This window comes from Typha angustifolia, chromosome 6 (assembly GCF_048772165.1).
Source record: "Typha angustifolia cultivar Huaian chromosome 6, ASM4877216v1, whole genome shotgun sequence".
Lineage (NCBI taxonomy): Eukaryota > Viridiplantae > Streptophyta > Magnoliopsida > Poales > Typhaceae > Typha > Typha angustifolia.
The window spans coordinates 8,902,114-8,923,548 of record NC_133244.1 but is presented as its reverse complement, the minus strand read 5'-3'; the positions used below and the strand labels follow the sequence as shown (position 1 = coordinate 8,923,548).

Genomic DNA, 21,435 nt, shown 5'->3' with positions numbered 1-21,435 from the left:
AGAGAGTAGTTGGAGGAAAGAAGATTATTTGGTATATGTGTGGTCATAACCTGAAGACGTGGCTAGTTCCTTTGTATGACACGTATTCAGCTGTTTTCCATTCCTACGACCTGGAACGGAGTGAATCCCGCAGGGTAAATAACCTCTTATAAAATTCTCTCCCGTCCTTTCCTTTTTCTCTCTCTAGGGTTCGAGCATCAGAGGTGAAATTTTCCTTTTCCTAGGGTTAGTGCGATCGATCTGATCTCGATCTCGGCCATGGCGAAGATTATAACTCTCAAGAGCTCCGACGGCGAGGAGTTCGAGGTGGATGAAGCGGTGGCGATGGAGTCGCAGACGATTCGCCACATGATCGAGGACGAGTGCGCGGAGAGCAGCATCCCGCTCCCAAACGTCAACAGCAAGATCCTCTCCAAGGTCATCGAGTACTGCAAGAAGCACGTCGATTCCTCGGCGGCGGCGTCCAAGCCCTCCGATGACGGCGCCAAGTCCGATGAGGACCTCAAGGCGTGGGACGCTGACTTCGTTAAGGTTGACCAGTCCACCCTCTTCGATCTCATCCTGGTGAGTATAAGGATCTATTAGAATTTGGCTACTGGTCTGTTGATCTATTGGTTCTCTTGAATCATTTTGTTGATGCTGTAATTTTTTATCGAGATCTTTGCTGTTCGGTATTACTATATTTAATTTAGCTGATGGAGTACAATAGCGCAGGGGTAGCAGATTTCGGATCTAACCAATACCCATGGTACAAGAATCCAAATTCCTCAGAATGTGCATATTAGAGAAATATTAGTACGATCTTGTGCTTTTGTCACAACCTTTGTGATTTTTCTAGTTATATTCCTGATTGCTAAGAGAACATCATTTTGTTCTACTAAACTAATAATTCTTTTAAACCATTCTTTTTATATTTGGCCTTTTAAGGCTTTCCACATTTATGTCCTTTGTGTAGGATAAGAACACACACACACACACGCACACTGAAAGAATATAATTAGCAGAAAGATATCACGCTGTTATGGATAAATTCATCTTAGAGCTACATATTGCATGCTTCTTGTAGGATCTACTGTATATTATGTTTCATCAACTTTAGATTGGCCATCTATCCTTCATTTGTCATGTCAGATATGCTGTATGTTGTTATTCTGGAATGGTTGCCATGTAGTAGAAAGGCGCATATCTCCTGCACTGAAGGATGGAAGGATGGTACCCTTTTGACGAATATAAGATTACCTTCTGCTTCAATCAGTTACTTTTGCGTGACATGCCTTGTTTTTTACTACTTACTATTTGAAATTTTCAAATGTGTTTAACATGTCTACTTACAGTTGATGCCCTTGATCTGGTATAAGTGATGAATCTTATCTGCAATCTATAATGTAATTTTCTCGCTAATCATTTTAATTCACAAGTTGGTATATAAAAGGTCCTGCGGAGTTGGTTGGTGTTTCCTGATTAACAAGTTTGCAATTGTAGGTAGTACTTTTCTGAATTCCTTCTCTCTTTTATTTTATACAGGTATTATGTGTTTAACGGCAGTTTTCATCTAATGTTTGATAGGATTTATTTTGTAATAAATTCCAAGATTATGTTTCGTAGTATTCACAAAGTATAGATAAACACTTCTGTGAGTTTATATTTCATCTTTTAAGCAGAAGCTTGAGTTTTTTTTTTTCTTTCCTTGAGGCAGTCTCTCTAGCATTGGAGTAAGACTGATTTAATTTGTCCTTCCTAGACTTTGCATCGGTTGGAGCCTCATTCACTGATACACCAGTTTAACAAGAATATTTTTGTTGGCTTCATTTGATCAGCTATTTGTAAGTTGGATACTTGTTTTTACACATTTTGAAATAATTTCAAGGTAACTGTTGATCTTATAATTAATTGCTTTCATCTCAAACTTGCTTGATGGCCCCCTTTCTATCTTGTGCTCAATGAGATTGGCCTCATGGTCAATAGCCATGTCATTTTATCTTCTTCCTCATTGCTGGATTCACTGTTGTTGTGTTTTCAGGCGGCTAACTATCTGAATATAAAAGGTTTGCTGGATTTGACCTGCCAGACAGTGGCAGACATGATCAAGGGGAAGACGCCAGAGGAGATCCGCAAGACCTTCAACATCAAGAACGATTTCAGTCCCGAGGAGGAGGAGGAGATCCGCCGTGAGAACCAGTGGGCCTTTGAATGAGATGAAGGCATTATGCTGTAGTGGTGGTGCTGGCATCTTGTTGATGTCTCTGTAAGTAGGTCCGGAGATGCCAGACTCGTGAAACTTTAAATAACTTTCGATTTAGCTTTCCTTATGTCAGTTGAACAAATGAAATGGCCAGGTTTCTGTGCCTGTACTGTTTGTCTCAAGTCTTTGGCTATCGTATAAGTCTGTTCCGCTGTAAGGATTCCTGCCCCCACTTTTTATTATTTGGAACGGATGGAGGATTTTATTGTTTGGTCATGGCAAGTGGGTTGGAGCTTGGAAAGGAACTTTGTTTATTTCAAAGTATTATTAGTTACTACAAAATGGAGCTGGATGAAATCATTAGACTGAAAAGATAAATAAATGCCTTCTCTCTTTTAAGGGAGGAAGAAAGGAAAAAAAAAAAAAAACAGTGGTTAATTATTATCTTGAGCCTCTCAATTATCATTCTGTATTATTTTCACATTCCTTTTCATGCAATTTTAGAATTATCTAATTACATTACTAAATTACTTCTGTTAGAAATTTTATTACATTAGCTAACTAATTAGGTAGACAAAAAAAAAGAATTCTTCTTTTGTTATAAATAAATTTTAAAGTAATTAAAAAAGGATTGGTTTAGAGTTTAATATTTAGAGAAGTTGCTCTCTGTAAAAATATTTTAGAGTTTAATATTTATTAGAGAAGTTGCTCCATAATTATTTCTTGAAATTTTAATAAGATATTGACGGAATGAGTTTAGTGAGATAGTTTGTATGTATTCACTCTTTTTTTGTGAGAATGTGAGAATGCAAATATAGCAATAGTTGAGAGGTCAAAGTATAATTAACTTTTTTTAAAAAAGATATCTACTTTTGTGAAGTAAAGTAATTACTTCTTTCATTTATTTGTTGTAGTCAAACTTTAAAATTGAAGAAATTTTAAGGAGTGATTATTTTGTTGTCTCACTTCCTTGTATACCTTTTTAATATTAATATTTATGTTTATCTTTTTTAAAACCAACCGTCTCCTTGCAGGGATACGGTTTAATATAAAATTTAAAAGTAATGCATATAAATAAATAGCTTTAGACGATATAGATATAAACAAATTCTTTTCTTTATGGTTTGGAGGTTTTTTTTTTTTTTCTCAACTAAGCATTCAAGAGTAAAAAAATATTATAATTCTCATCTTATACTCTCTATGATATGATCGGAGTTTGATTTGATCACGTCGGGGAGGCTATTGGATTTGTTGAGTCAACCCACTTATCTAGATTCGACTGTTAGTTTTGAAGAATTTTTATATCAAGCTCAGACATCCAAATACTCAGCCAATAATGTTCGGACAACCTTGTTTCATGATATCATCAAGGCGTTTGAACACCTGAACTCTAGAGCAACCTTCATCTATGCGATCGAACACACGACCAATGACGTTTGAACCAGGGAGCAACCTTCATCGAGGTGTTTGAACGACCAAATCAAAGAGCAACCTTGAGGCATTTGAACAGCTAAGCCTGAGAGCAGCCTTCACCAAGGCATTTGGCTAGGCATTCAAATGCCTGAACGTCGATTTCAGTCCGATTAAGGTTATTTTGATTGTTTGTTTAGAGTTAGGACTTCATTAATTTTAAGTTGTTAGAGTTAGTTTCCAAATATATATATGTAGAGAGCAGCCTAATCTAAGGATGATTGATGAATATTATATTTTCCCTCTTTTTCTATCTCTCGTTTCTCTTGATTCCTTTCTCTCTCGTTCTCTCATGCTAAAGTCGTCGTCCTCGGAGGGAAGAGGAGGACGACCATAATGGGTGATGATCTTAGCTTGAGAGAACGATAGAGAAGAAGATCGAGAGAAATGAAAGGTAAAAAAGTAGGAAAAATATAATATTTATCAATCATATCTAGACTAGGCTGCTCTTCACAGAGATTAATCCCAAATATTCAAAATTAATTAAATCATAATCATAAACAAACAATCGAAATAACTCTAATTAGACTAAAATTAGCGTCGTTGATGCTTCGACAAAAGTTGCTCTTGGATTTGTAGTTCAAATGTCTTGATAAAAGTTGCTTTCAAGTTTAGGCGTTTAAATGCTATTGATCAAACATTCGACTGCCCGAAATGATTAAATCTAGATAAGCGGGTTCGACCTAACGAATCCGATGTCCCCCGTGAGGTAAGCCGGTCAAGCCCAAATCAAAATTACTTATTCTTTTGAATAATCAATGTTTATTACTTTGATTTTGGTGTTCATTTTAGTTGGATGTATGAACCTTTCCTCTTAATCTTTGAAGGTGGTCTACACGTTTACTTCGATATATGTGTAGTATTATCTATGGACAAGAGATCCTTTATAGTGACAAGTTTAGAAATGGATGGTGAAAGATCTCTCATCATCATTCAATTAAAAAAAGGGTAAGAGACTAGATATAATTCTATGCCATCCACTCTGGCACCTCTTTTTTTATTTTTTTATTTTTTTTTTTGTGCAAAGAAAAAGAAAATTGCCTCTCTAAACTGTTTTATTCCTAATTTTTATTTAGAATTAATCATTATATAGATCATAATATTACACAGATGAAACATCCAAGTTCCCTATCGGGCCAAAAGTAGATTCTGGATCGATCCGGGATTAGATGGATCTGATGAAAGATCCGACCCGGTTGCGAGCCGACATTTTTCTGGGTTTTAGACCAAAGGGAAAAATCCCAAGTCGCTTCTTTTCCTCGAGAGAAAGGAGTGCGGAGGAGGAAGGGCAAGGCGATGGCGGCGAACGTGGATGTGGAGGTGGTGGACTTCGAGCCGGATGAGGACGATCTAATGGACGAGGACGCCGGCGCCGGAGATGCTGACCCTTCTCCGATGGCTCCGACGACCCTTCCCAAGCTCCGCTCCACCATCACCGGCGGCGACCCCTCCGCCCCGAAGAAGACCAAGGGGCGCGGCTTCCGTGACGAGGCATCCATCGCCGCCGACCGCAACTCCCGCTTCGGCTCTCGTGGCTTCGATTCGCTCGCATCCGAAGGCGGCCCTGGGGCGCAACGATGTTTGTTATCTCTTCCTCGCATCCTTTTCCTCTCTACGGTTTTAGTTCCTTGCTGTGGTTAGGGTTTTGGGGGTTCTCTATGTTTTCGTAGATCTCTAGGGTTTTAAGCTGGACGGTAGATGCCCTCATGTAGATTTGATGCCATAATCAACTGTTTCTTTAGTTCGTCGAGTGGTTTCCTTATATTTTGCATTAATTCCTACAGCAATTGAGGGATGGATAATACTGGTTACTGGAGTCCATGAAGAGGCACAAGAAGATGATCTCCACAATGCGTTCCGTGAATTTGGGCAAGTTAAGAACTTGCATTTGAATCTTGACCGCCGAACAGGATTTGTTAAGGTGGGTGAGCTACTTCTTCTTTAGAAGCCCTCGCTACTACTTGTTACCAAATAAGTAATCTCAGATTCCTAAGTGTGTATCTAGGTGATTATTTATGCTAGACATGTGTTGTCATATCGATAGAATTTTACATTCAAATTTATTCTCTTGCAAATGAAACACATCACAGGTACTTATATAGTGACAGGATAGTAAATACAAATGAGTTTCTTTTCTCTTTGAACCATTTCGCAGTGCTATCCTTAGTGGTCCTAAATAGAAGTTGCTACTGAAAAGAGAAGTGACAAGCTGCAATTGGTGGATAGGAGCACATGTAGATATTGAATTTAAATATGTTATTATTATATGCTGGAAACTACTAGTGTGAATGCTATTTGAGTTGTACTTCTTACGAGTACCCTTAAAACATATGGTTGTATAGCTATTTTTCCTTGTGAACCAAGTGTATAAGGTAAATAAGGAGAATGGGACTAGGTTTTTGTTTCACGAACAAATATTGGATGCAAACTAGTATGGTGTTGCATCGGTACACTCTCATTGTTAAATGGGCCATGTGGACCTTCTCCAACCATTGTAAGAGTGTTTTTACAGAAGAAGAAGCATTGTGACAAACTGACGACCATATTGGAAATTAAGATGAAAGATGGTGCAATGATGCATACCAATGTTTTGCTTATTGCTGTGGTTTTCTGATTAACTATTTCTAATTAGTCAGGAGTCCATGATGATATGCATGAAGAAACTTAAGTCTATTCAGTCATCATTATAATTGTTATTAATAACTAGTGACCCTTCTATGTGACAGGGGTATGCTCTCATTGAATATGAAAGCTTTGAGGAAGCACAGGCTGCAATCAAGACACTGGATGGAACTGAGCTTCTCACACAGACCATTTACGTTGACTGGGCATTTAGTAATGGCCCTTTCAAGCGCAGAAATGCAAGGAGGAGGTAATTCATAACAATTTCTTTAGACATGATTATATTGTAGTGCCTCTCAGCCTAAACTGAAGTGAAGATATCATAAGGTGTTTTGTTTGCGGGGTAAAGTTTGAAACATGGGGCTCTATGTGTAAATAGCTTAAGCTTAAGATAGGAACCCTAAAATTATTCAATTGTAGGGTGTTACAATGTATTTTCCCCAAAAAAATTTTTTTTGTCTCTTCTCAGTGAAGTTAGACTCCTAATTGTGCAACAATAGTTGTGCTTCAATTTCCATTTTAGAGATTGTTCAGCACTTTTCTGTTCTGGGTGTGGCTGTAGTTGCAACTGCTGGCCTAACCTGCAGGGGCAATTATCACAAATTTGCAACGATTGTTGCTATTGGTGACAACATATCATGGACTTAATTGTTTGCTAGGCTCATGGGTCCATGTGGCGTTCTACCTTCTTCGCAAGGTAGAGTCAACCTTGAAACAATTAGAGTGTAAAGACAAGAGTATTGAAGAGATGGCAGCAGGAATTAGAATGAAACTTTTTATTCTATTCCTCAGCTTTCAGGCTCACACATGTGTTTACAATGCTCCCAAGCACAGAAATTGGGTATATTACAAGTAGAGAAGTCAGGCTTTTGTATTGAGGCAAATGAAACACAAGTACAATAGGAGAATTAAGTGGTTTGGGAGCTAAAAATCAACTTGTTTGTCATGGTGTTCTGCAATGCAGAAAATTTTGCCCACACAAAGTGGGTGTTTTGGATGTCCAAAAATCCACAATAGCTACTGCCACTTGCAGTCCTCGTCATTTCTGCACTAGCAGTCCAGCAATAAAGATGTTTGTGTCTCTTGGTCCACAAAGACTGCAGGCCACTCCAGCTGCAAGCCAGAGTGCCCCATACAAGATGCAAATGGCGAGAAGTCAAAGAAAGCTGCTCTCCTTCTCTCAAATCCTAGCTGCTTTCCTGTCGTGCTCTAGATCATTGTAGCTATTGTAGAGCACCGCTATTGTAGAGCACCCTGGCCATGCGCACCTCAACCTCTATTTCTGTAATCTCCAACACAGATCGCAGTGTCCCTCCAAATTATCTTGATATTCTAGATGCTTGGATTTTAGTCGAATTTTGAAAAGGATGTGACAAGTAGCAACTGCAAGTGCTCATGTTCATTTGGCAGGCAGCGACCTGTCTTTACATGTGATTTCCTCTGGTGATTGTTGGGGAGGTGAGTACAAAGGAAGAGTGGAGAACGAAAATAAAATTTCTGGCCAAAAATTTAAACCGGCATACCATGGGTGATCATGTTTAACCTCTATGATTAGATAAGCATAGGCTCCATTCAGCATGATGTTGTATTATGTTTATTTGTTCTTGATCAGGATGTAGTTTGCATTGCGACTGGTTTATCTTTCCTGTTGATGATGATAATTAGGTTTCATTATTTAAGTAAACACTGCCTTGATGTGGTAATGCATTTCTCTTGGACAGGTCACCACGGGCTCATCGTTCAAGGAGCCCACCTAAGAGGAGGTATTGAGATCTTTTAACTGCCATATCAGATGGTGTGAGTTGAGAGTTATGAGAATAGCAAGATTTGTGGATCTGCTTGTTTGTTTTACTTGACTAATATGAAGTGAACATGGTTCGTCGGATGTCACTTGAGTGCCTTTGAATAGTTGTAAACTTGTAATCCTTTGCCAGAAACTCTTAAGATATGTTCCTAAAAAAACAAGTCCATTCGTGCTGGTTTTGTATCAAATGAGCTCAGTGTGCAACTATCTTAATGAACATCCTTATTAAGCATACAACTGTTGCTATGATGTTTATGCTAGTATGCAAGGACAAGAATTATTTATGTGATTGCAGACCAAGAAGTTTCCAAACTTTGTTCCTCACGAATGTGATATTGTTGTTGGGATTATTGCAGATTGAGAAACGCCTCAGAATCGTCCATTCTCAATCTTTCTTTTTTATCTTAAGCAAGTAGCTTTATTTGTGGTTGTTGTTTGGTATGTTTACAGATATTATCTCCAGAAGTCGATCATCTTTCAGGTGGTTTGCACCCTGGATTTGAAACAATACTTTTCCAAACTACTATCTGAAATGTTCATTTGCAATGTTTCTGAAACTACACTATTTCTACACCAAACTCTTTATCTACAGACTCATAATCAAACTTGCATTTTTCCTATTTCTACACCAAATTCAGATATCAAAACTTCCTCTTGCTACCTTACACACACGTCCTACAACAAGAACTATTACTTGTTACAATTCTACAAGATGCCAGTGGGCGAATCGCCGTCGCTTGCCTGTCGGAGAACTTCCTTCTTTTAGCCTCAGGAATCTCAGCCTTTCTAAGGTCGTCGACGCTCTTCGCATCCGCCAGGCAATCAAAAGATCGCGATTTTCCTGAGAAATACTTGGATAATCCTCTCTTCCTGAGATAAAAACAAACAAACAAACAAACAAACTCATATGTGAGCTAAAATGCCAACTCAAATCAAAACTAGCAGCTAACAAAATCACTAGTTGGACATTATTAACCGTTACACTAGAGAGATGACTGAGTTGCTAATTACTTGTGAGGGAGGTGACATCTGAGAGAACCCATGTCGAATGTGTTGGTATAATCCAAATCCAATTCTTTGCTTGGGTTAGAGCTGGTGGTGGATGCCATAAAAGAAGAGAAGAATAGGTGTTGAATTGAGATGAATGTGGTGAGGGCTGGATTTTATATAGGAAGAATAGAAGAAGAGCAATCGTCAGAATGTGATCCATTTATGGAGTATATATCTGTATATATCGATGGATAAGCTCTTGGGACGTGGATGGATATGAGTAAAACTCGCATATGGATTTCGTTTCAGCCTCTTATCTAAATTATCTTCTAGTTATTTATCCCACTAAAAGAACTTTGATAAGAGTGATTTATTCTGATTTCTATAGCTAATAAACAGTGATAGTTATACATAGATTACTAAACTATTATTTATTTTCACATAAAATATCTCATTCTTAATTATATAAAATATCTTAGATGTCTTATATAACTGTCACACGATCAATTTTAAATATTCTAAAGAAGAGAATTTGAAAATATAATATAAGAGAGGGATGAAGTCGCAAAAAATAAATGAGGGAGAAAATATAGTTCAAATAGTCTAAGTATTATTAATCTTAATAGTTACTTTAAGTCCTTTATCATATACATTTCGGCCCTTATTTGCATAAATACCCTTTTAAAGTTGATATTTCCATTCATGCCGTTTAAGATTTTTTTTTTTTTTTTTTTGAGGTACATTTTGGCAAACATTAAACAATAAATGAAGTCAAATCTTGAATGCTAATTCTATACGTAAATATAAAAAAATAGAAAGGTGTACAAAAATATTATATAAGAGATTACAAATTTTTTAAAGAATAGATAAATACCCAGGAATAGTTACACTAATGCCCTTAACTTTAGTTCATTTTACATGTTCACGTATTATTATGAGGAGCTCTTTGTCGAAATGTGCAAAGTTTCAGGGACCTAAATGTTAATTATTCTATAAATTTAATATATATGAGGCTATCTGAATTCTGAATCAATTTATTTTATCTTATTCCTACCGCCATCCAAAAAAAATAATAATAATAATAATTAAAAAAAAAAAGTTAAAAAAGAAGAAGAGAGAATTGGGTCTTCTTCTCCGTATTCTCAATTCGAGAACCCTTCATTCCATTTCTAATTCCTCTAAGTTGCGAGAGAGGAGATGTCGGTGATGGACGACATCCACAGGGTGCGGATAGCTGCGTGCTTCCAGGCCCTCTGCGCCGCGAGATACGCCAAGGAGGATAACATCGCCTGCCAGATCGATGAGGTATCCTCGGATCAGTCTTCTTATTCCTGTTCTTATTCTAATTCATTGGGTGGGTAAGTCTTATAGGTTGATCGGTCTCAGGGTCTCTACTTGGGTTCTGTTGGAGTAGCACTAAACAAGGAGGCTTTGAAGAATCTGAACATTACCCACATCTTAGTCGTGGCTAAATCGCTGGAACCCGCGTTCCCCGATGATTTCATCTATAAGAAGATCGATGGTATGTTTTTTATGGGTGTAGTGTACTATGTGCAGTATAAAGGTGGTGACTTGGAATGATTTTAAGTACTGTAGTCTATCGATTTACTTTGTCACCTGGAGTAAATAGAATATGTTTTCATGACTATAAGAATGATTTCATTTAAAAGGTTATTAGGGATAACTTGATATACTTGCTAGGATTTAGTCTTCCTTCGTTGGCATTAATTTCATGTCTCTTAGTCGTTCTCTGTCTTAGTAGGGACGGAGAAGTCTTACATGAGTTTACACCGAAGGACTTGGTGGCCATTTAGTTATAGTTGTGCATCTGCATTATTTTGAGAATGATGTATTTAGATAAGATTCTGGTCATCTGTAGCATCTTAAGGAGGCCATGATATTGTTTTGAGTTGGTCAACTAGCTGACTGATGTATCCTCCTTAGCTAAATTTACATGCCCCACATGTGAAAATAAGTAGGACAATTTTGTCAGGCACTTGAATTGAGATAGATGACATCTTTGATTTGAAGATCTCCTCCTCAAAGTGAACTCTGAAAATCTTTTGTTGCGGTGATGATGGTGCTGTGATTCTGCAGTAAAGCTTTTAGAATAAGTAAGACCAACTCAATATCCCTGTCAGAGTTCTTCTCGTCTTTGTTGCTAGGGAGTAGGAACATTTAAGGTGCACTTCTTCACTTGTGTGCACCAAACTGTGTAGTGATTTCTGATTGACAGCCAATAATTCTTCTTATGCAATTTAATAGCATAGAAAAGAAAGAAACCATTTTTCTCGAAGTTTCTGATTGCATTTTTGTTTCCCTAATTCTAATTCCACTATGTACTTTGAGTCTTGCTATATTTATAACAGACATTGCTATTACCCTTCTGATCTATATCGTAGTCCATATTAGGATTTTGGTTTCCATTGAAATGGAAAAGGTGTATATCTCACCTATCTTAGAGAGAGGAAAAAAAGAAGTCTTCTGAATCTTGTATTAACTGAGCTTTTATAATTTCTTTCTACTATATGGTTCTTATTTATCGCACATGTTAGAACTAAGAAAATATTCATGCTTCTGAAACTGTGTTTTGCGAATGGATCAAGTACTTGACAGCCCTGAGACCAATTTAATGCAATACTTTGACGAGTGTTTCAGCTTCATTGATGAAGCCAAAAGAGCAGGTGGCAATGTGCTGGTTCATTGCTTTGCAGGAAGATCAAGAAGGTAACCGTTTCCCTTTGCATCATGTGTAGTTAATAATTATTCTCATGATACCAATCATGCAAGATTTTATAGGTCTAAAGAAAAATACTAAAGTTTGAAAGCCGAAGTAGGATGAACATGGTGGTATGAATATCTCTAAAGTCAAAGATTGCTTTCAAGCAATTGAAGATTACATCAGTTTAATGCTGATCTGTGTGACATAATATATATTTTTAAATACTGTAATAAGAGATGGGACAATATAAGTGGATCACAAGAGAAACAGAGGAGAAAAATATCTGGGCATCCATACAGACTGTACAGCATTTGTGTACCTTAGATTGATAAGCCACACTTAGTAGGCTACATGCGGCTGTGCAGATTATTCATTATGGGTTGTATAAATTTTACCCTATAAAAATGTACCAAATAATTATGTCCATTTATTATTTGATTTTCTTTTCTTCTATTTTATACCCTCGTTTTCTCTTTCCTTCCTCGTTCTTTTTTACTTTACTTGAATTCCTCCTTAGATCTAAATTTTTATCTGAGCAGAATGGCACTTAAAACATGGATTTCTGCCCTCCTAAAACTGAACCTTTGAGGCTTTGATTACATCATGTAGTAATAATGAAGCTTCAAGAATATGCTGCTGCATGAATTTTTAGGCATAGCATTCATCCCCATAAACTAATCATTTGATTAGACACAAAAATTCATAACTAAACTGTTATTATACTGTGTAATTAGCTTAATAATATGTAGTTATTATAAGACTTGTAGAACATGCTCTCTATCAACTTCCAATAATTGAAACTTATACCTTTAAATAACAAAGAATGTGGCGACCTTACATATCTTGCATGATGTAAATCAGTTCCTTTCTCATTAATTAACTTTTTTAAATTAATGTTTCAGTGTCACAATTGTCGTTGCTTATCTTATGAAGATGCATCAAATGAGTCTAGCACGTGCTTTATCAGTGGTTAGAAGCAAGCGGCCACATATATCTCCTAATGTGGGCTTCCTGACCCAATTGGAGAACTTTGAGAAATCTCTGCGAGGTGAGCATTATGATGTAGCTTTCAGATATAATCTGTAAAGCTTGGCTCTAGGGAACATTGGATTTCTTTTGTTCACATAGTATATAGAAAGATAGTGTAATACTTTGAGAATGTGGTTCTCGTATGCTCCGTCAAACTTAGTTTCTCTTTTGCATCATTGATAACTTGGTGATTTGAATATACTTGTGGTAGTCTTGAATGGTAGCTAAGGGAACCAGACATGTTTGAAATCATATTCACTGGAGAGTAACAAGAAACAGAAGATAAATTTAAAATATCTTGCTACAATTGATGATTTCTATGAAGGTACACCATGGAAACCTTTTGACTTTTGACCTATTGAGGATCTTCTTCGAGTTTTTTTATTTTTGGGTGAACCAGTATGATTATATCGTGCATCTCCGCTAGTCTTTATAATTTTTTTGCATTCAATAGAACTCCGGGATTTTCTCTTACTATGTTTATCCCGTAACTAGTTCTTTCCCTCTACTTTTAGGTACATAAGCTGAAAGGTAGCGGAAGCTCTTCAGTTACCCAGCAGTGATACAAGTACCAACATCCATGGGATGGTACTGCAAATAATTCTAGATGTTTCATTCTACTGGGCTATTATTCTCTATATTAAATAATATTGTTCCACTTTTGGGCTTTTTCCCTATTTGTTGTTGAGAAGCCAGTGATGTTATTAGACTAATATTTACCATTAATTGTGGCTGGTTAAGTCCGATTCGGTCTGTCCAGATAAGATCTAATGGAAACAAACATTTGCATGAAAGATCTTATGTTGTGGAGCAGTTAAACTTTTCTTTGCTACCTTTTTTGTTTGCTAACAATATCCCCTCTTGTCATTCTCCTTTTGCTGTGAAGCATGTATATTCAATATGAAGTCAAAACAGACTATAATTACTTCTTGAATATTCTTTTGTTGATCTATCACCCACAATCCACAGTGATACAACCAGCTTCATATCTATATCAAATGGTTACAATTTAGAGCATATATTCTCTTCTTGAACTTAATCTCATTGTTGCCATACATACATCACACTGTATTAATAAGCCTTTCAGCTTGATCCATACTACTGTATCAGTATATCACTTCCTGACTGAAGCATTGCTGCACTTCAAAAGCTAATTCCTCCAAACTCAGTTGGCATTCAAGCCCAATCTGCAAAAGAAATGAACAGAAGATATATGAGATAATCTCTAACAAAGTATTTTGAATCATTTATATGTATATATTTACACACAATCTTTACCTTAATGACAAAGGAGTAAAGAACAGTGTCCTCTGTGCTACTGATGTTAAGATGAAGGATCTCAAAATCCAATTTCTCCAGCACAGTGATTATCTTAACAACTTGGCCAGGGATACGCTTGGAGAGGGTTCTCAACAAGACATTGGGCCCAGAGATCTTAGCCTCCACATCTGCCACTGGTGAATTGCAGCATGCCCCCAGTTCTTTCACCATATCTGAATCATATGAGCTGCTGTTATTAGTCGTTGCCGTTGGCGAGGGAGTCAACTGCAAGAGTGACCTTGGGCTTGGAGTTGGACTTGGGCTAAAAGTTCTTCTTTTCTTCTTTGCCTCCAATGACTCTAGAACTTGGTGCAGCTCCTTGATGAACTCTATGGCTCCTCCAATTATGGATGCTTGGTCCCCCTTACAAATTTCATTAACAAAGGCCAAAAAGATAACATCATTTTGGATGTAATTCTAAAAGAAAATTGATTAATTTTATCTTCATCACGTCAGATGATGATGATGATGACAGTAATCGGTGATCAATAATAAACTTCAAAAACTGACCCTTTTTACGTAGAACGCCGGCGTGAGAGAGCGAAGAACCTTGAGATGCTCATTCATCTGCCTTCTCCTATTCCTCTCAACTGCAATGTGAGACATGGCTATCTATCTATCTGAATCTCTTTCCTAAAAGATCATAAAAGGAAGTCCCCCTCTCTCTCTCCCTCTTTCTCCTCTCCTCCTTTGCCATGCTCCAGTTTAAATATACATGCATTCATGCATGCATAGGGCAAGGCATGGTTGCTAAGATGGTACGTGTTAGATGTAGCTGCATGCATGGATGCATCGCATTGAAGTCATTGGCTGCGGCCTCGTGAGCTCATGCATGCACACGAGACGGCGTTGGGATACAATTTCTTGTCACATAGTTTGGCTCGGTGTATTAATTTGACGTCTAGTTTAATGGGCAGGCAACGGATCTACTCCTTCCCCGCTGTAGGAATTTGCCACAGCTTGGGTACTTGGCGACCCGTTATTGCCTGCCCGGATGCTACAAGTATAAATTGAGAAAACTCTGTAGGGCTCTTTTTGCATATAAACCACCTACAATGTCAACATATTTTTGCGAAGCACCTTCAGTTTTTTTTTAATTTTTTTTGGGGCTATTTTACTTAAAATATTGCAATAAAATTAAAATTAATTGAAAGATAAGGTGTAAAGAAAGAACAGTAAACATCTAACGCAAGGTATTAGGTACGAAATAGAAATAGAGTGAAAAAAAAATGAAATCTTATATTGAGAATATTCTTTTCAAACCGAAAGAAATGGACCTACTTTTAAATATCTAAAATGGACGGGGTTTTATGCAAAATAGCTGACTTTCTAGTGTATGTGGACTGCATGAAACTCCTGCGCCTGGTGCTTGTAGAGAATCCTCTCCTACCATGAATGGGAGGAACATTCTTAGCACGTCCCTGCATTCACTCCTCGGCTTTAAATTCTTTAATCCTTCTCACGGGTGTTAAATGAACTTAAATCCATGTATTAAACCTAACATAATATGCTTCAGGATGCATTAATCAACAAACTCCCATGCTAGTATTCCAATATTAAAATTTATCCCCCCCAAAAAAAAAGAAAACATTCGGTCAATTGCCCATCAAACGAACTACTATAAATAAAAAGTAATCTCTAGAAGATGAGATGTATGAATGGAGTTTTTTTAATCACTAATTAATAAAAGATTATTAAGCTTTTTGAGTCAGCTATTCATCTACTGTATCTTATTCTTCCAATCTCTGAGCAAAAAACATATACCTAAACTTGCTATAATTAATTAATTGGATCGAACTTCTTGCGGGCGGCTAAGATACCATGATTTGATGGTAAAGTTGAATTAGTGGGGGAGAGTAAGATTGATTTGACTCTATTAATTAAAAGTTGATTTATTTTAATTTTTCCACACTGCCCTTATTGTTTCTTCCCAGTTATATTTGATTAAATTAAGAAGACTACTTTTGGCTGTTGAGCACTTGCTGTGTTTGTTTGAGAAGCATGTCAAACAAAGACATTGCTATCAAAAATTCGATTCAGATGCTATCAAAACCTTTTAAATCAGGAGTCAAATTGCTTAACAAAAAAAAAAAAAAAAAAAAAACCTGGTGGGCTCCACATCATGCAACCACTTGGATCCAAAAATCTCAAAGATGCAATCTGTTTGCATCCAAAGTTTTGACTATTTTGGAAGAGGGAGGAAAAGAAAAGATTAAAATACATATATATTAATTGGAGAGGGGGAGGCATCTCTATCCAAAAGTAGGGTTGCATTTTCATATGAGAAATTTAGCACACAGACAAGCAACTTTGCAAGGTTTACTGTTACATATGCATCTAGATATCATTTTAGTGGATGAATTGGTTTTCAAGAGTCCCTTCAAGAATAAAACTTTTTAATTTTATTATCTTTTTTTTTTTTTATTTTTATCTTTTTCTTTTTCGTCTTACGATAAAGAGAACTGGATTCGAACAGGCGTGCTATGCTATAACCTATGGAATCATAGCTTATCTTGAGTGGAGACCATATTTGTAACTAAGATCTGCATGAGAATTGTTCTTTCTTTTCTAATTTTCTTTTGAACACCGATGATTATTTGCAAATATAACCAATAAATTAATAAGGAGTCGGATTCGTAAATTTGATATATAGTTAGTTATATATATATATATATATATATGTATATATAAGTGGTTGTTTGCAACAAAAATCCTTGGAAAATAGAAATGATATCTTGAAATTTATTATGGGCTAAAAACAACATCACAATAAATAGACAAATTATATTATATAAATACTATGAATAGTTGCAAGACATGAGTTGAGAAGGAGAGTTGACCTCCCATTAACATTGAGAAGAAAAACAAACAGAGTACTTGAAGGTGGTTAGATTAATTGAGTCGTGCCCATGATTAATTTGCAAAAAAGAAATGACATTGATGGGTATGTTTGTGGCACCTTGTTAGAAGACTAACAAGGACTAAAACATCATTGCTGCAATTAATTTAATGGGATATATATATATGTATAGGATAACTATTCTTGTTTGCATTCGATTGCAAACGTGAACAAACTCCCCCCCTCCCTCTCTCTCTCCCCCAATGGTACTTGGATAATATGCAGTCATGATTGCAAACTCGGGTCATTTTCTCCTCAAGATAGGTTTGCATTTTCCTGTCACTTGATACTTGTCACTTTTAAGTGTTGTCAAATATGGTGGAAAAATAAGAGAATAGGAGTCAAACCTGAGAAGCTTCTTAGAGAATTTGAATTTTTTTTTTCCCCTTCTTTTTTAATAAAAAAATTAATTAAAAATACTATGCGTTAAACATGTTTAACGGTGGGCGTGTTTTTAAGCATTAAACACGCAATACAGGAGTCGAATGATAAATACTGATAAAATTAAAAAGTATAAAATGTCAAAGTCTATCAATTTTCAAGAAGAATAGATTATGTGTTTATTTTAATTCACATCAACATTTTACTTTTACCCTAATTGGACAATGCAAGTTGATCCCCTTTCATTAGATGACACTAATTTGAGAACATATAAAGTGAAAGAAACCCTAGCTTCTCTCTAAACTATTTGATTATGTTTCGATGTGGCCTGTGGTGATTAGGCTTAATACCCACATAATGATGTCTTCTATGTATAAAAGAATACCCCCACCACTAGGCTTTTAAGTATCATCTTTCCATTTGCATGCTTGTACTAACTACCCAACTATGAATACAATTATTAGTATAATTATAATTAGTGTTCTAATTGCATTAGTTTAGTAAGGCATTGTGTAGTGCTAAAAGAAATTATTGGAGGGCATCTCTTTGACTAATCCATTTCATTGTCTTTCTGAAAGCTTTAGTGAGCCAGACGTGGAGTTATATAATTTTATATATATATATTTTATGAATGGCATGTTGGACTCACACGAAGGTTATGGTGTCTAATTAAGATAAGCAGTAGAATAATTGAGATAATGGAATGTAATCATTGGCATGCTCTTGGATTAACTTATTATTTACTTGGCTTCAAGCTTTATGGTTATATAATCTTTTCTTTATATTATTGGTGAATATTTGAAACTAATCTAACTTGGGAATAAAAGTCAAGCCATGCCTATGCCTAAAGAAGGAAGTTATGATGATTAGAGCACATAGAAGATGCATTAGTAGCATTAATATATTAGCAACACAATCAAGATCCGATCACATTATTCCTCTCAAAAAGATATTATTACATTAATTCTTCTCAATCTCTCTCTCTCACTCACTCACTCACTCACTCACTCTTAAAAGAAGTAGAAGATAATAAGGAAAAAGAAAAGGGCTTAGAATAAAACTGAAACATTAAAAAATATATATATAGGAGTATAAAATATATTAAAAGTATAATATATAAGCGATGAAATTAATGTGGGTCCACCGCACGCTCCCGTACGTGCGCGACAAAAGCTAAATCCGCAGGTGCAAACTCCTCGCAATCCACTCACTTTTAAACCCCACTCCCACACGTGCATGGGCCCATTGCACGTATGAGAGTGCGATCAAAAGTAAGTGGAGAGATGAAAGAGGGAGGTAGGAGGGAGTGAGTCGCACGCGCCGATTCAACTTTTGCTCACGCACATCTCTTTTCTTTTTTTTTTTCTTTTTTTTGTTTTAATTTCAATCGTCAACGGATTTGAGCTAGTCCGTCTCACCATCAAATTTGTACCAACGCATTAAATTATAGTGAGTCCATCGAATGGTATCAGAGGATTGGTGTGATCCGATCGAACTCGCAATCCGCTTACGACGCGTGCCGTGGGACCCTCTTTCCACTTACATTGCGGCCCCCACGACCGCAATGCCGGTAGCCGAAGCCGCGAGCAACCCGGCCTTCCCCATCACCACTCCAAAATTAGCGACTATTTCATTCCCTATCGCCGCCGTCGCCGTCGTCGTCGTCGTCGTTGTAGTTGTAGTGGTAGTGGGAGTACTAGTCGTCGTCGTCTTCTCTTTCTTGATGTCATCCAATTCCCCGTTCAGGAATTCTCTTACGATCTTAATCCCGGGGCACGAGACGGCCTGCTCCCAGGCCACGTCAGCCTCCGCACCCCTCATCCTGAACACCTCCGTCGCGTCGATCCGCCGTACGTCCCAACCCGCCATCCCGCTCAGCCTCCGTATCTTCTCCAGCTGGCAGCACGTGAGCTTGCACGTGTTCGCCTTGATCTCGTCGATGGCCGCGTCGAGTAGTGCCGGGGCCGCCTCCTGGCCGGCAGCCTCCGCCCGCAGGTACCTGTCGAGCTCCGGCACGCCTATCGCCCGGCGTATACCCCTCGAGTAGTCGGCGTCGGCGGGGTCGAAGAAGTCCCGCACCTCCTCCACCATCCCCCTCTCCACCATGTCATCCACCCGCGCCGCCACGAACGCGTGGAGCACCGGCGCCGCCACGTCGACCCACAGGAAGCAGCAGTCGTACCGCTTCAGGAACTCCCTCCCTCCCCCCTCCACCAACTCCTCCACGTACGAGTTCGACCCCCCCGCCACGATCGCCAGCCTCCCCCTCCCCGTGATCGCCGCCACCTTCGCCGCCGCCTCCCGGCGGAAGTCCGAGGCCGTGAACTCGGCGTCGGGCGGGACGATCCCCAGCAAGTGGTGGGGGACGCCGGACCGCTCCTCGTCTGTGACCTTGTTGGTCACGATATCTAACCCGGCGTACACCTGCATCTTGTCGGAGTTGACCACCTCGCCGTCGAAACGGAGGGCGAGGTCGATCGCCAGCCTGGACTTTCCGGTGCCGGTGGCTCCCATCACCACCACCACCTTGCTCTTTTGGCTGCATGCGTGGAGAGAACCCATGCGAATAGTAGTTGGCCCACACATACTTCTTAATTAAGATTACCTGCTTCAAATTAATTTGAGAAGTTATCATAAGACTCGTCTCCAGAGAGAGCTAGCTTATTATTACCAAATAAAACAAAAGGATTAAAAAAAAAAGAAAAAAGAGAGAGAGAGATAGAGAGAGAGAGAGAGAGAGAGAGAGAGAGAGAAGAGAATAGAATAAAGTTATCCATGCATATAATTTGATAACTAACCTTACGCGGCGAATAGAGAAGGTTGGTTGGTCTTACTCGTTACAGTTGGAAGCTAGCTAGCGAAGAGAGGAGAAGTCTATGCAGAAGAAGGATATTGACTTAGGTTATGCATGAAACGAACTAGTGGCAGCCATCTTTATAGCCTTCTCTCAAAGGCAAGTGAGTCATGCGGACAAACTTAGCTTTTCTTTTTTAAATAGATTTCGGGCCTACAAACTTCTTTTTCTTCTCTTTTTAATCATTCTAAGTGCTTAAATATTTTGATATAGGTTAGACAAAGTGTCAACTCTCTTTAACGTCGCTGAGCTAAATGTTATTGAGACATCACTTAAAACCGTCGCAGTATTAAACTGGCTCATCCTAGTCAAGCTAAACCGTTGAGTTAGGTCACTAATAATTTTTCTCTATAATAATTGCTTAGAGTTAGAGTCGACTATGTGACTTTGTTAGTCGTGAAAGAGAGGTACCAACCAACTTTATAAGAGTTGGTCGGTGGCCCACAAACTTATAATTGACTAGATAGAAAAGCAGTGTTCTCTAGTAACTAGTAGTTGGATAACTGACCCAACTTTTAAAAAATTTAAAAAGAAAATAATGGGCCCAAATTATGCAGGAGATATCATTACCGACGGGGTTTTAAACCGATCATGACCTCTGTTATTAAGAGGGATAGGACTTGACGACTGGTCTAAAATAGTCGGGATGAGGACAAAACTTAGTTAAATGGGAGTAGGAGAAAAAATAAAAAGGATCTAGAGAAGGAGTAGGATAGTTAGACTCCCTAGTTTATATTGATGGGAACACCACTTGAATTGCTTTGAGGGGTTTTGAATAATTAATGATAAGATGGTGCTCTCTCGGAAAAAGAGAGAGGCAATTTTCTTAAGAGCAATAAGGTGGGTAGCATGAGGTTTTCAGAGAAGCAGTGGGCAAACGAAAGGTTCTCTTCTAGGTTAGTGCTTGCCTCCTTTGCCTTTTTTATGATGAGAGGACTAGTAATTAATAATGCCTCAAATCCATGACTAGAGAGAGGTATTGTATGCTCTCTCTCTCTCTATCTCTCTCTATCTCTATCTTCTATTGGACTGAAGTCGCATTGAGATGATTTTGATGAAACTGTTGTGATCACTGGATCACAATATGACCAAGAGAATAAAACACACGGTGTGTTACGTATACCATTTTAGTTCTCCTTCCCTATCAGATGCATGGTAAGAG

At 37.9% G+C, this 21,435-nt stretch overlaps 5 protein-coding genes across 6 annotated transcripts; 3 read left to right on the top strand and 2 right to left on the bottom strand.

The window, feature by feature from the left end:
* Window positions 1-177: 177 nt before the first annotated feature.
* LOC140760860 (SKP1-like protein 1) lies at window positions 178-2,458 on the top strand. The gene is made up of 2 exons (XM_073097907.1): window positions 178-564; window positions 2,021-2,458. The coding sequence occupies exons 1-2, from the start codon at window positions 259-261 to the stop codon at window positions 2,192-2,194; spliced, it is 480 nt and encodes a 159-aa protein (XP_072954008.1). The 5' UTR covers window positions 178-258; the 3' UTR covers window positions 2,195-2,458.
* Window positions 2,459-4,900: 2,442 nt separating this feature from the next.
* Window positions 4,901-8,439, top strand: LOC140761692 (RNA-binding protein Y14A-like). The gene is made up of 4 exons (XM_073099122.1): window positions 4,901-5,231; window positions 5,437-5,573; window positions 6,379-6,524; window positions 7,996-8,439. The coding sequence occupies exons 1-4, from the start codon at window positions 4,949-4,951 to the stop codon at window positions 8,042-8,044; spliced, it is 615 nt and encodes a 204-aa protein (XP_072955223.1). The 5' UTR covers window positions 4,901-4,948; the 3' UTR covers window positions 8,045-8,439.
* Window positions 8,440-10,184: 1,745 nt separating this feature from the next.
* On the top strand, window positions 10,185-13,613 carry LOC140761754 (dual specificity protein phosphatase 1-like). 2 transcript variants are annotated; one of them, XM_073099217.1, is made up of 5 exons: window positions 10,185-10,373; window positions 10,440-10,590; window positions 11,675-11,795; window positions 12,693-12,838; window positions 13,335-13,613. In XM_073099217.1, exons 1-5 carry the CDS (start codon window positions 10,266-10,268, stop codon window positions 13,340-13,342), a joined length of 534 nt encoding a protein of 177 aa, XP_072955318.1. In that variant the 5' UTR covers window positions 10,185-10,265; the 3' UTR covers window positions 13,343-13,613. The 2 variants fall into 2 exon arrangements, with proteins under 2 accessions (XP_072955318.1, XP_072955319.1); XM_073099218.1 differs by having other exon boundaries at window positions 10,193-10,373; window positions 10,455-10,590.
* Window positions 13,614-13,835: 222 nt separating this feature from the next.
* LOC140761753 (transcription factor MUTE) lies at window positions 13,836-14,793 on the bottom strand. Its single transcript, XM_073099216.1, has 3 exons — window positions 14,650-14,793; window positions 14,098-14,502; window positions 13,836-14,006 (listed from the first exon to the last, which is right to left on the bottom strand). The coding sequence occupies exons 1-3, from the start codon at window positions 14,743-14,745 to the stop codon at window positions 13,926-13,928; spliced, it is 582 nt and encodes a 193-aa protein (XP_072955317.1). The 5' UTR covers window positions 14,746-14,793; the 3' UTR covers window positions 13,836-13,925.
* Window positions 14,794-18,323: 3,530 nt separating this feature from the next.
* On the bottom strand, window positions 18,324-20,308 carry LOC140761413 (adenylate isopentenyltransferase 5, chloroplastic). The gene is made up of 2 exons (XM_073098723.1): window positions 20,218-20,308; window positions 18,324-20,024 (listed from the first exon to the last, which is right to left on the bottom strand). The coding sequence occupies exon 2, from the start codon at window positions 20,003-20,005 to the stop codon at window positions 18,959-18,961; it is 1,047 nt and encodes a 348-aa protein (XP_072954824.1). The 5' UTR covers window positions 20,006-20,024; window positions 20,218-20,308; the 3' UTR covers window positions 18,324-18,958.
* Between the last annotated feature and the right edge of the window lie 1,127 nt (window positions 20,309-21,435).